We start from the raw sequence: 14984 nt of genomic DNA, 5'->3' as shown, positions 1-14984 counted from the left end.
ATAGTCTGTCCTGATTTTTAAAAAAAGAAGGCTGGAAATAACTTCTAACAGCAAATAATTATTATTTGGTCCAGCATAGTTTTTGACCTAATTCGAGTATGCTAAGTCCGAAAAAATATCCTGGCCCTCATGAAAATGGCGTTAAAGAGGTCAAAATGGCGATTCAAAATGGCAGACATCCAATTTTTTTAATTTTCTCTCAATGTCATTCAAAATGGAGAAGTAATGAGTGAATATCTAACTGAGTGTAATAAAACTATAAAAAGTATAATAGAATGTTAACATTATTAGTTTAGCTAAAACAATTTAGTCGTTCTACACTTAATTCGAATTTTCTCTGATTTATTTGTCTTTTGTTTCTTTATTCTTATTTGTTCAAGATTTTACGTTTGCAAACATCCATACACTGCAGATTTGTATTTTTTCCTCAACATCTCACTATTCTACAATTAAATAATGGTGCAGCAATAAGTTTATAGTCAAAATGGCGATTTTTAATGGCGGATATTCCTTTTTTTCAATTATTTCTTAATGACGTTTACATAGGAGAAAGGATTTGTTAATATTTAATTGAGCGATGTACAACTAGGTAAAATTCAAATAGAACACTAGTATGATCACTTTAAATCGGAAAATTTAGTCGTTTAAATTTAAAATGTGTTTTTTTAGCTCAAAATGGCAATTCAAATGACGTGTTATACACTCGATTTCGTAAAATACCCAAACTGCTTAATTCTGATTTGTTTTGCAGAAAATGAATAACAAGATTCGGTTGCACGAACGTTAGTTAAATTAAATGTAAGTTAAGCCTTTCATTGTTAGTTAAAAATTTAACTGTCAGTTACGTAACTAGCCATTAAAAATGGGTTGCACGAAACGTAATTAAACGTTCATTAGTTAACTATGACTGAACTCATCGACGTTAGTTAACAAGCAATTCAATACGTCTGCGCGTGCGTTTTCCTTACAACTGTATGGAATATGGCTGCCAAACGAGAGAGATGTGCTAACTGGAGTATCGCAGAAATTACCCTTTTGACGGAGTTTGTTGAAAAAAATGAGGAAACTCTTAAAGCGAAACAATGTAACCAAATTACGAACGCAAAAAAATGCTATGTGGGCAGAGGTTACGGCTATGATTAATGCCATCGGTGTGCAAAAACGCACTGTAGAGCAAGTTAAATTTAAGTGGGGTAATTTGCAACAAAGAAAAGCTTTAGTGAAGCTAGAAAAAAAAGCAAATTGACCGGAGGAGGTCCTCCACCAAAGCCGCTTACTGCCACTGAAGAGAAGATCATCGAGATGATGAAAGATCTTCCAAATTTCAGTGGCATTGTAGGCGGCTTTGAGTCATCTGTGCCGGCATTTGCAGGTACGTATTTTTCAATTATCCAAGACAACAAAAAAAATTAAAATCAAAATTACATTAAATCAAATTATACTTCAATCAAATGAAACCAGTCTACTTGTTATGTTTGTTTACATCGTCTGACAAAATTGCTCAGGATGATGACGTCACCAACCATTCACACAACACGTGTAATATAAATGATGTATTGTCATAATAACACTATTCTGTCGTTTTGATTATATCTTAATTTTCTCCTTAAAATGTAAGACTTACTTGAAAACAGCTACTTTAAATAATCCAGCCTGTGATGCAACTAGGCCTCGATGCAATGACGAAGGCTACATCGGTAGGGGCCTACACATGTTTCGATCCTGTACATAGCCTAGTCTTTTAAAAATTTTATGATCGTCTAAACAGAGAGTATAAAATCGACTTTTCACGTTAATAGAATTAACATCCCATTCAAAACTTTTTAAAAATCTACGTCATCACACAGGAATGTTTGTCAAGTCCGATGTAAACTCACCTATCACATTCTCATTTATAAAGTGACGTCGTTAGTGGGGCACCGTATGGGTTGTCATAATATAAATATCTCCATTACATGGGCGTCTGAACCGGGGGCGGGGGGGCTTAGCCCCTCCCCACTTTTTTGCAAATATACCTAATATAGACATAATAAAGGCAATATGCTGAAAGTGGACGTATGTTTAGATCCCCTCCCCTACTTTCAACACCCCATCTTCCTCCGCACGATTTTAGTTTCGTGATGATGCTTTCCTTAACATTCCCTGACCAGTATTATTTTCAAAAGGTTTTATGAATTTCTTTTCTCTTCATTACCTGACCCATTTTCCATTTCCATCTTTGAATTGTGACATGACCCGGCGAGTTTTCCTTTGAAGTCAAGCATACTGTATCTGCGATATATTCTCTTTAGAGAAGTGGACATACTCGGATAACTGGGGAATGTCTGGGGAATTAAATGGCACGATTAACGACAAAAATCTCTACCGAAACAAGATATCATGACACATTTTGGTGACATGTAGTAGGTATATGATATTTTAGGCCCGATAATCAAGAGGGGTCCGAATTAACAACCCTAAGTGACTTACCTTCTCTATTTTATAATACCAGGGTATGACTTTTTTAGTAAATCGTTAAATCTATGGGGTTTTTTTTTTTTGGATTTTTCATATGGAATACGTTGTAAATAAGTACTAGAAACATAATTCATGACAAAACAAGAAAAAAAAATATTTTGACCAGGGGTGTATAGTGGGGGGGGGGGGGGGTCATGTCCACAAGTACCTGTGGAATCTGTATACAGACACAAAATTCGTTCAATACTCTTAAAAGCACTGCCAGTTTTTATTCAAAATTTGAGGTGAATTTTAAGAATAAAATTTTACAACGTAAAGTTATTAGTGTCGGATTCAAAAATTTTAGAAAGGAGGTACATGTAGTGGGACAGTTCACAAATGATTACTTTGACCCCCCCCCCAAAAAAAAGTAAAAATAAGTGGAAACTCGTATATTTCGGGGGGAGGGGTAGATTTATAACCAACCAAGACATTATGTGGTGCTATCGTTTCTTGTTGATAAATTAAAAGCGTACAAGTTTAGCAAAAATCATTTACGAAATCGAAAAAAAAAACTCACACAAGGATTGAGTTGGCACCAGTGAGTGCTGGGATCCCCTTTGGTTACTCTACATTTTATCAAGAACATGAAGGTAAAATAATCCTCCCCCCCCCCCCCCTCCCCCCGCTTTCTTTTAATCTGATTATTTCAATTTTTTTATCTTACGACAGGTGGAGGACATCGTCGGACATTTCTCTCAGAATACGTTTTCCCCGAAGTATTTTTGTTTCAAAAACACTCCCACGTGATTCTTATATATTAAAATGTTTTGCATTAAATCGTAGCTTAAATCTAAATTGAAATGTCGGCAACATCCGAATAGAGAAAAAAACCTACGCAATCAAATCTAAATTTATTTTTTTTTAATTATATAATGCATCCCCTAAATAATTATTTTAAAATGATAAATACCTGCACGTCCACCTCTCTCTGTATTTCAGTTGGGAAAGCTTAAAATGGGATACTAAATCAACTTTCTGAAAAATCATCTGATTGGTTGAGATATATGTACCCAAATACGCATGTAAATTAGTGAGGTCATTGGAAAGGTCATGTCACAAGTCATTTAGAATACTCGTTTCCTACTGTATCGGAGATACAGGGCGGGGCCCGGTGCGAGCTATCGCTCTCGCCTCACGCCCCGCCCTGTATCTCCGATACAGTTGGAAACTCGTACTCTAAATATAAAAAAAATGCCACGCTCAGATCTTAGTTCAGTTATGTAAAACACCGACTTTCAATTGATCCTTTTCAAAAATCTCTCGATCCACCTATAAATGATTTTAAATAATTCAGGTATATCACAGTGTAAATCCTTGTTCCTGATTGTAGAACGGCAGGTAGTGGGCCTGTATGCTTTTTTTTAAATTCTATTGTTATAAAATCAATGAACATTTGGAAAATGGAACATGGAAGGCTTGGTCATTCCTTTTCTGCCCCCCCCCCCTTCCCCATTTTGATATTGCTTGTTATAGACCATGTATTTTCCAGCAGTGCTTATAGACATAATTTTTACTATACTATAGTATTTAGTATTAATCATTCTGTTGTCATTTTTACTTTAAAGTGGTGTCAAAAGAAACTGAGCCAGAGGCAACATCTACCTCCACCCATGGTACCAATGAAGAAGGAACGGAAGCAGATGCAAACGAGGTCCGAAGTTCTGAGTGTACTTATCCTGATTGTGAAAGGTTGGTTTGATAATCTTAAATAAAATTAAAGCAATTGTGAGGGCTAAAAATAATTCTTTTTCAGTTTGTCAAGAAAAAAAAATCTTTCGTGTTAATGCTGTAAACGTACTTTTTACGAGGCCAATCACATATAGATCTATTTGGGGAAAAAATTAATTTTGCGAATTTTTTGTGTGTCACTGACTAGGAAGTTTATATTTCCTTAGTTTCAATAATTGCATTTCCTTTTAAATTTTACCACCGCACTAGTTATATACCTACTAACTATATGGCCGCCCGAAAAAAAAAACCCAATAAAATTAATAAAGAAATAAATTTATAATTTATGATCGTATGCATGATGCTGTAATTAACGTGTATATGCAATTTTTACTTTTCAAAACATTATCGGTTTATTCTCAACTGTCGGTAAGTCTTATCAATTCTGCTTTTTTATCACAATTCTACTTCAAAGCTTTCTCGTATTAAGTTAATCCAGTTTAACTGTTTACTACCTAGGTCGGATATGGAAAAGGAAACAGAGATGGAAAGTTGCAGTGAACGTGATCAGTCACCATCGGTTCCCAAACATAAGGTTTTTTTTATTCATGAAATAATGTTCAAATATGTGATGGAAGTTAATGGATATTTTCATTATTGACAGGATTTTTATAAAACGGATTTTTGTTTAATTACTTCTATTATTAATATAAATTTTTTAGGACAATTCCAAAGACATTTCACCTATTATCCATCATACATGTATCATGCTTCTTTATATAATAAGTTAATAATATCATACAATAATTGCTGTTTTGAGGACAATATGAAAATTAAGCTACCCGAAGAGCAGTATTCACCGAGCATTAAGGCTAGTGAACATTGTAGTTCGAGGGTTGCTAAATCATATCAGTTGTTGGAAATTCTTGATCTTATTTTAGTCCAGTGTAGAAAAAAATATTTATGTTCATGTGAAAGATCTAGTGCAACATAACTTAGTATGATTTTTAAAATGATGAACCACGAGCAATTAAAGGGCTAGTAATTGTTACATCATATAAATCTGAATATATTATTGTTATTCTCATTAAAAAATTCAACTGCATTTTCCAATTTTTCATGGTGTGAACGGTCCTCCTCCACCAATTTTGTATTGAACAGTGTATAAAAATTTTTAAAAAATTAAATTTACAAAATCTGACAGAAAAAAATGTTTGTATTCAATCCTTCCTCGATTCTTGATACAACTTTACACTATCCTAACGATAAGTGTGGATCAAGTTGCCTTGTAAAGTTCTTGGAGTGTTCAAGAAAATTTTGTTGTAAAGAGAAGTGTTGACTAGATCTAAGTCAAGAATGGCTTATGCCTATTGTACGAAAGCTTGTTAATTATAGGAATCACGAGGAATCTGCAGGCGCTATTAAGGACAGATGATACAAACAAACTTTTGTCAAAGAATTTGACAATAATATAACAACTTGAGTCATGTTTAAATGAACAAAATGAATAAATTACAGCGCGTAGTTTCAAATTTTTTATTCAAATTTGGACAAAAATGGAATTTAAAGTAAAAAATATTCGTATAGATTAACAAGGATGGCTTCAGAATGGCAGACTTTTGAACATCACATAAGGTTTACAACTTCTTTATATTCTAGAAATTTATTATTTTCATCATTTGCAATGAAATTAGGCCATAAAATGTATACCAATCCTGGCATTCATTTTTTGTTTGTATCATTTGTACTTAAATTGCATAATTTTACAACTTTTTTCACCAAAATATGCACACAATGTGATTCCAGATGATGAAGTTTGAGAATTGTCTTGCTAATAGAATGACCTTTCTACCCAAAAAGAAAAAAAATCTATACGCGGTCACGAAATAAAGAGCTACAAGTCTTGAATATCATATTTTTTTTATAACCCCCCCTCGGTATGTCCGTCCGTCTTTTACGCTTTGGGGTACCCGTCTCTTATCCGTAACTCGTTTCATACCACTGAATGAAATTTGATAAACTTTCACAGAACCTTTATTACATATTGCCATTGTGAACTTCCTCTTTTACTTTTTGATCCAACACATATTTTTGGTTTCATATGGCAAAACATGGACACTGTGTATTCGTAGGTATTCATATGGGTGACGGGGGTATCATTTAGTGAGCTCATTTTGCATAAGGTTTTGGAAAACAAAACAGACTTTTAACATTTGAACATAAATGTATTTTTCCTTGAGTGTTGATTGATTGTATATTGTTTAACGCCGAGTTGGCTATTTTTCAGTCATGTTTCGGCGGACTATCAGTTTAAATAATCGGTTTTTGGAGGATTTTGATTTCTCTGGTGGCCCCCTGTGAGCTTACTCTTTTTCGAACTCCAGAGAAAAGATCTACGTGCCAAGTTGGTTGTCATCCTTGACACAGGGCACCGTTTTACTTGACTGTCAAAAATACCAAAATTCCGAAGACAGAGTGAAACATATAAAATAAAGCTGGAATAGAAGATGTTAGGAGATAATACTAAGTTCTTATAAGTGCTAAAAAGCTAAAAAGCTAGAACAAGTATTCGATGAAATCGGAAATGAATTTTCTCAGTTATATTTTATGGTGTGCTGAGGGATGTTGAGGTAGAAATGCGAGTTGATAAAGACTGGATTCGGGAGTGATTTTAGGTGGACGGAGGCTTAAAGGCTATGGAACACGGTCAAATACGAGGGGGGAAATTTGGAAACTCATAAGTCGAGTTTGTTTTAACTATTTCCAGAAAAAACATGAATCTTTTCTGATATTTTTTGTTTGTTCATATTTAATGGAATAATCAATATACTATAATTATAAATTAAAAAACAAACTGTAATTTATATTCACAATCAAGCAGTTGGAGTATTTTCGAGAATTCGAAATTCGAGTGAATATGACGTAATTTTCAGTTTTGAGCTAATTAACACATTTATATTTAAACGACTAAATTTTCTATTTTAAAGTATTCATAATAGTGTTCTATTGGGATTTTACATTAGTTAATTGTACTCGCCCAATAAGATATTCACAAACACTTTCTACTATGTAAAAGACATTAAGAAATAATTTGAAAAAAAGGAATATCCGCCATTTTGAATCGCCATTTTGATTTTAAACTTACAGCTGCACCATCATTCAATTGTAGAACTGAGAGATGTAGAGGAAAAAATATAAATCTGCAGTATATGGGTATTGGCAAATGTGAAATCCTGAACAAAGAAGAATAAAGAAACAATAGACAAATAAATCAGAGAAAATTCGAATTAAGTGAAAAAACGGCTAAATTTTCTGAGTTAAACTAATAGTGTTAGCATTTTATTATATTTTTTATAGTTTTAATACACTCAGTTAGATATTCACTCATTACTTCTCCATTTTAACGACATTAGGAGAAAATTAGAAAAATTGGATGTCCGCCATTTTGAATCGCCATTTTGACCTCTTTAACGCCATTTTCATAAAATGTACCTATTTTTAGGTGACTTCATAGTAAACATTTCCCGTATAAACTAGCCCCCCCCCCCTTTTTTTGAAGTCTTAACAATGCTGCGTTCTCAATAAACAATAGACTTACAACCGGTCATCGCTCGAAATTGACTGAGTAAGTGTTTTTCGCTCGAAATTGACTGAGTAAGTGTTTTTTTATTGACACAAGTACGCTGTAAAGTCAAAAACAAAACAAAAATGACCTAACATCTATTATTTACAATATTTTTGTTTGTAATTAATTTTTAATGTCAAAATTCAGTTTTTATTTGTCTAAATAGTAGTGTTAAAAAACAATTTAGCATAAGCCAGTAAAAGTTCAACACTCAATTCAATAATTTATGATATTAAGCGTTGCCGTTACCGAATGTTAAATGTCAAAATTCAGTTTTATTTGTCTAAATAGTGGTGTTAAAAATCCCTAAGATTGTGATCATGACTCATAAATGTGTTTTCTCTTTAAATGATGTTTTAATTAAGGGTCATGTAGCAATCGCTAAAAATATAGAGTCATTTAATGTCATAAATCATTGATTTAATAGTTGACATGCTAATCTCCTTAATATTTTTTTTTTCATTAAGCGACAATTTAGCATAAGCAGGTGAAAGGTCAACATTCAATGATATATTATATGGTATTTAGCGTTACAGTTGCAATGCTCAATAATATATTCGTATCCATTAGTGGCTCAATATCAATAGCGGTTGGTACAAAGGCAATCTTCTGATACATGTAAAGTATGAGATCAATATTTTCATATTAAATCTCACAAAATAGTTACATGTAATTTATGAAAAAGTGTAAACATATTTTTTCGATGTAACACATTAGTTGATTCATTGATCGAATTAGGTTTAAGTTCCTTGCGCAAATTTTACACTCATATGGAGACGCCACCTTTTGCAGGTGGAGAGCTGCAAATTTTGCCCTATACTAGACACTCAGGGACATTAAGATGGATTTTTTTCCTGCTGGCACCTACAATTTATATGGTCTCCTCCGAAGGATAGGTCTTCACCTCAAATAGTGTCGGATTCGATCTCGCATTCTAAGGATTGATTCCTTACTTAACACTCAAACTACTGTGCCATGCGGCAAACTTTTTACACATTAAAGATCAATAAGTTGGATTTTCTTAAAACAAATTATATAATTTGGATTTATTAGAATACACTTATTAAGCTATATGTTTAATTGATAATATTAGTTTATTTATTTACTTATCTTCCTTCAGTTTCAAAATTATTCTCAAACAATATCTTTTTTATCCAAGTGGCAATTGAATTCATAATAAAATATTTTATGTAGTTCTTTCAAATATAGTTAAGCAATTTAACACAACATACCTGGAAGTGTTTGAGCTGAACACTGCAGTAGCATTTGTTTTTACGAATGATATGGTCGACTCCTCAGTACTGTGCTTTCTTGAAACATTTTTGTAACATTCCTGAACTGTTAAAGAAAGTCATTGTTTAATTCATATTACAAAGTGTTGTTGCAATTGGCATGAATAGTTTTATTGTTGAATCAGATCTTTATATACATACAACTGTTTGATTTTTATTATGCGCCCAGATCGAAAGATCCGAGGCGTATATTGTTTTTGTCCTGTCTTTCTGTCTGTCTGTCTGTTTGTCTGTTTGTCTGTAAAGTTTAACCTTGGCCATAACTTTGAACCATGAATGATAGAAACTTCATATTTGGTATGCCTAACCCACTACTGAAGTTCTTTCAAATGACCTCACGGTCAATGACCTTGTGACCTTGACTGTGACCTATATGCTAAAAATAGAGTTTTTGCACACTTTAACCTTGGCCATAACTTTTGAACCTTGAATGATAAAAACTTCATATTTGGTATGCCTACTCCACTACTAAAGCTCTTTCAAATGACACCATGGTCAATGACCTTGTGACCTTGACTGTGTCTTATGTGCTAAAAATAGCTTTTTTAAACCTTCACCTTACATTTGAACCATGAAAGATAGAGACTTTATATTTGGCATGCATACTTCACTGATCAAGATCTTTCAAATGACACCATGATCAATGACCTTGTGACCTTCATTGTGACCTTTATGCCAATTTTTTTTTAATTTGTTGCCGCCGGGCGCATTGTGTTTCACAAACACATCTTGTTTTTTTTAATTCTTAATAAATATCTGTGTTGCAACTACTTTTGAAACAATGATTTAATAATGGTTGAGGATACACTACAAGAATTAAACAAACATGCATGTATACCCAACGAGAATTATTATTTCAATTATACCGGTTGTCATTTCAATTATATATTTTTTTCTTTCGCAGCACTAGTACTGTAAAAGCTCACTATGAAGAAATCAATGAAATAAACTGAACTTATTTTTATAAAGTCGTTTTATTGTTATGTTTAAATACTCATTAAAACAGCATAGTATACCCCACAATGTACTTAATTATGTTTGGTCCCATCGATACACAGTCACGTTGAAAAAGCATAGTATGTGTACTGAATCGAGGTATTAACAAATTTCAATGTCGATAGGAAATCCCCTTATTGAAATAAAAAAAAATAAGTTACATTTTTTCTGCAGACTTTGTACTTTGTAGAAAATGCTGCTGCTGCTTTAAACAGAATACGCATTGTGATAGTTAAAATTTAAGGTAAAATGTTCATATCGAAATATATTTTACTGTTACCAAGTATTTTATGTCCGTATTAAATAACATTCTCGATTAAAAAAAAAGCAACATCACTTTTCGAGTTAAGAAAAACATTCTTTATTCATATTTTCTAAAAAATGGTTAACATCTATTAAATACATGAATATTACCTTGAGAAAAGAACAATTTAATGAGCCACCTCGTTGAAAACATGGCAAACTTGTACACATGAATACACTCAAATTAATTATATACATTCTCTTGCTAATCATTGAATAATCGCACTAAACAAGTGCAACGGTTTTTACATTTATATGGAAAACCTATCTTTAACTTGTAACAAAACACATTAAATATTAATCAAAATAAGAAAAAAAATATTAATAAGTTTAAAAAATATCTTATGATTTTCACTAGAAAACTTCTGCAAAATAATTTTATTCTGTCTATCTTCTTAAAAAAATATATTGAAAAAATACCTTCATTTTGCATAATTCTAAATTTTAACTGTTTGCATGCCATTTCGTATTGTGTGAAACATTTATAAAAAAAACAATTATTTTATCATGGTTGACCTGACAAATTTTGCAAAAACGTCTTTTGAACACACATACCTCTATATTGGGTACATTTATATCAAGTTCTGCGAATGTTCTTAGGGAAACTTGAAAAAAAGTGGTGGCACAGTCTTCAACTGCACACATACAGACAATTAGAAAATTCGTGTTTGTTTATGTCAGTTAAATTTGACGTATACATTTACATCCAATAGCCAGTGTGTATCTAAAGTGTTAATCTTCATAGATGATTCATATTAAAAGTATACACGCTATAAATTGCGCCAGTTTGAATAAAATTGGAAATTTCTTTATTTTGTTCATCAATAAAAGTTACGAAAATACTGTTAATTATATCATTAAAATTAAAAGCGTTTTAAAGACATCAAATTATATATTATTAATATTATTTTTAACCGTGCTAGGAGAGAAATAGCTATTTTTAAATATTTTCATTCCTATTTTTTTTCTCTGTGATAACTGTTTGAAAGTTGGCGGAATTTATTTCTTGATAATTCTGCCGGAATGTAAATTAGGCAGGTCGATAAGTCAGCAGCTAAGGAGGCCTAATCTCGTGCGCACCTGTCTCTGTGTCTGACGCTACGGAGGACAAATATGCATGAAAATCTCGTGCGGCTGCCTTTGTGTTTGACGTGAGTGTACGAGGACTATTGAAATTGGCATGGAAGTCCTCGTGTGATTTAAATCTATTAGTCTACATTTTTAATGTCTAAGTCTACATTTTTATTTCACAATGAAATTGAAATATAAGAAATCACTGTCTAGAATGTACATGACCTGCGAAGCCCGTTATGCAAATTATCCCATGTTTCCCACAATTGTTGATGTCCCTGGCATACTCTCAAAACTAGACAGTGATTCCTTAAGGATGAATTCTGATGATCAATTCACCCCAAGTGGGTCTTCGTACTTAGACATGTCGTAAAATTCAAACTGATAACAATTTACAAACATTTTTTTTATGGTTTTATGATTTACATGTTTAACCATATTTATTTTTAAATAAAAAAAATCTTTCTAAGTTGTATTGATGACCAAGACGTGTGCAAAATTACGATATTTACGACATAGGCCTAAGAAGTGAAATCGACATGATCGAGAGAGGAAGAAGACCGTGATCGCCCCTTTCAAAGCGACAGGAATGCCGAATGACACTCCGTTAAAAGTATTCTCGATAAAAGAGTCGACAGAAATTTGAAAACATTTTAAAAATCGCCGATATCAAAATCAGGTCATGTACATTCTCGAAAGCGGCGCCCCAAACATGCCAGCTTAGAGCGTCGAAGTGTGTTGACGACGTTCCAGTAGCAGTGGAAAAGCGAAAATGTAGGTTTCCAGTGCTTTCAAACTTATTGAAAATAGCAATGTTTATGCATTATAGAAACAAAAGTTTTAAAATACCTGGTATACTGTCAAATCGTAAACTGAAACATTGCATAAACATGTCACATACATGTACGGATCGTTTTCAGATTTGTGCAGACGACAGCATTCGTATTATCCTTTTTATTGCAACTTTAGCTCGTAGCAAATGACAAATTTCATTTGATATTGTAAATGCAGAATAACTATCCCAAATTATAGACATACCGTACGAAAATAATAAGATAACATCTCTAATTTTAGCTGTTTACATTCGATAAGAAACAAGGTCGCTCCCTTCTATGGCGGCCTATTCGGGTTAAAAAATAGAATATTTCTGAAACATCATAAAACGTAGAGAGAAATTATTTGATTCTAAACTACAGGCTTGGGTTCATAAAAACAAAGTCAGATAAACAAAATAATAATTTTACATTTTTTGAACAATGAAATTACCAGTAATTATAATTTTTTTTTCTAAAATACTTTTTTTTTTCAGGTAAGTCTTGTTGTCACAAGAATCACAAATGAAGAACTTTAGAAGAGAGCAGGTTTTTAGAATCACGAAAATCAGATGAAGAAAACCATGCAAATCAGGTTGAGAAAGTGGGACTGGATTTGACTTATCCCAGGAAAGTCACCATCCAACACCACAAACCAGAACCCAATTCAGAACCCACAGGGCAAGAGAAAGAGAGGCCATCTAACAAACTAAAATTATGAAGTTTTATGTGTTAAATAATTACTTTTTGTTCATAAAAGCTTTTCTAAACAAAATTGCAATTATTACCTGAAATTATCAAACAAATTTTGAATATTTGGTGAATAAAACGCATACTTTGAAGCCTTAATACCTTAATTTATTTTCATTAAATGCTGAAAAAGAAATAGGGGGTGGGGATATAAAAAAAATATCAAAACTTTCTTATATGTACACTACCCCCTACTTTTTATCCCATGAAAAGGAACCAAAATACCTAAAGTAACTGTTCAAAAATTTTCTCAAAAAGTTTATTTGTAGAATAAGTTTTTCTCTGTTTTTTGAGCATTTTTATGGGAAAAAATTTGCCTAATTTTAACACCGGTGTACAACATTTTTCGGTACAAGTTATCTAATTGGTGTTTATTTGCTCATATTCTGTTTAAAAAATTAACTTTACAATACTATCAAGTAAATTTAAGCCAAATTAGGTTTGATTTTATTTATGAGTTTATGAGGTATTTTTATGGTCTAATAGCTAATTTAATGAAATTTCCCATGCTCTATTTTGGCCTATGTTGGAGGGGTTGAATCTCTCTTAGATGAACACTAACATACACTTTTCTTGTCTTTAAATTATTCCTAGGATATTACACTTTCAGATATATAAGCATGTGGTAAGTTAATGCACGTTTTTTTTCCGTGTATCAGAAGAATACATCCCTAAATAAATCCATCTAGTGACGCCGTCGCTACTTTTAAATTGAAAAACAAGCATGGCGTGAGAAAAACAAGGTAGGCCGTTTGAGGTATTACTCACTTTTGACGTGGATTGCAAGCGTCTTACTCTTAATGATACTTTTAATCTAATCAGTATCAACCATCTATTCCGTTATGACACATATTTACCTTTTTTAATAATTGTTGTCAGAATGCAACGTACTTCATGACTGTGATTTCCCGAGGACATGCGTGTCAATATTTAAGCATATTATCTACGCACTTCCTTCATCAATATTCATGACAAAACTAAATTCTTAAATGCCAGATATTGCTTACTTGTTTTATTATTACAACGAGGTTTATAGTGAAATTTTGTCGAATTTTTTTTTTTTATTACACTTCATGTGTTTCAAATCATTAATAATTTTGTTTCACACTAATTCGGCGTCCATATAGCGTACATGACTTTAAACACTTTGATTAACAAGGGCACTGCCAAGCCGAGCATCCCCTCGCGACAGGAACTTCAGTAGTAATAGCAGTACCTCATAAGAGATAAATTCTCTCGAGGGACGGTAAACATGTTAGACGTTGATAGTACAATGTATTTTGTTTAATGTACCTCTCAGGAATTTGTTGCTCATATCAAGGCTTGCCGGTACAAGGCTGCATATTCTTTGCTATAATAGGAACTGATGACCGTTGAACAGTGAGAGATCTTTTTGTTCCAGCATCTATTGGGACATAGGCCCTTGGTTTACACGGTCCCCACGTCAAACATAGGTATTCAGATCCCCAACATTAGGATCAACTCCCTCAATTTGACAAAAATATAAGTGGGATGTCTGTGATGATCCATTTTTTTTTTTTACAAAATGCAGAGAGCAAAGCTTCTTGGCTAAAGGAGGGGCATAACATGGATAACATATCTGGCGTAGTGAAGTTTATAATATATTAACTTGTTTTTCAGCACTATTTATTGATAAACATAATTATATCGGAGGTTGAGATGTCTATTTAACAAAAATCAAACTGCATCACATTTTAGTGAGAAAGGGGGAGGGGGCATAATGTGCATACGTAATTGGGCAATTTCACTTATTCCTAGCAGAAACATATCACTTATGCAATATATATGTTTCAGTGATTTTAATTATATACCTACCTAAGTATATCTCACGGTTCCAGGCAATATGCATTTTTTCATAGTGAAAAAGAAAACAATGTACATACATCGAGAGGTTAACTGAACTTGTCGATTGTATTTACAGCTTTCAGGAATAACGTGTACCCCAAA

General features: G+C 32.7%; 1 protein-coding gene across 1 annotated transcript; it reads left to right on the top strand.

Annotated features, from left to right (window-relative positions):
- Window positions 1–768: 768 nt before the first annotated feature.
- Window positions 769–5790, top strand: LOC134231220 (uncharacterized). Its single transcript, XM_062713154.1, has 4 exons — window positions 769–1372; window positions 4065–4188; window positions 4687–4762; window positions 5755–5790. Exons 1-4 carry the CDS (start codon window positions 1303–1305, stop codon window positions 5788–5790), a joined length of 306 nt encoding a protein of 101 aa, XP_062569138.1. The 5' UTR covers window positions 769–1302.
- Window positions 5791–14984: the final 9194 nt, after the last annotated feature.

This window comes from Saccostrea cucullata, unplaced genomic scaffold, assembly GCF_032062105.1.
Source record: "Saccostrea cucullata isolate Sc308-1 unplaced genomic scaffold, CSIRO_AGI_Scuc_v1 ctg1243, whole genome shotgun sequence".
Classification (NCBI taxonomy): Eukaryota; Metazoa; Mollusca; class Bivalvia; order Ostreida; family Ostreidae; genus Saccostrea; species Saccostrea cuccullata.
Note: the sequence above shows the minus strand (reverse complement) of the source record. Positions and strands in the feature narration are given on the sequence as shown.

What these genes read in the sequence shown, in the direction of transcription:
- LOC134231220 (XM_062713154.1), top strand. Translation starts at nt 1,303, where the DNA reads ATGATGAAAGATCTTCCAAATTTCAGTGGCATTGTAGGCGGCTTTGAG. An exon ending in ACTTATCCTGATTGTGAAAG is followed by an intron (nt 4,189 to 4,686) that starts GTTGGTTTGATA and finishes TTTACTACCTAG; the next exon opens with GTCGGATATGGAAAAGGAAA. An exon ending in CATCGGTTCCCAAACATAAG is followed by an intron (nt 4,763 to 5,754) that starts GTTTTTTTTATT and finishes ATATTCGTATAG; the next exon opens with ATTAACAAGGATGGCTTCAG.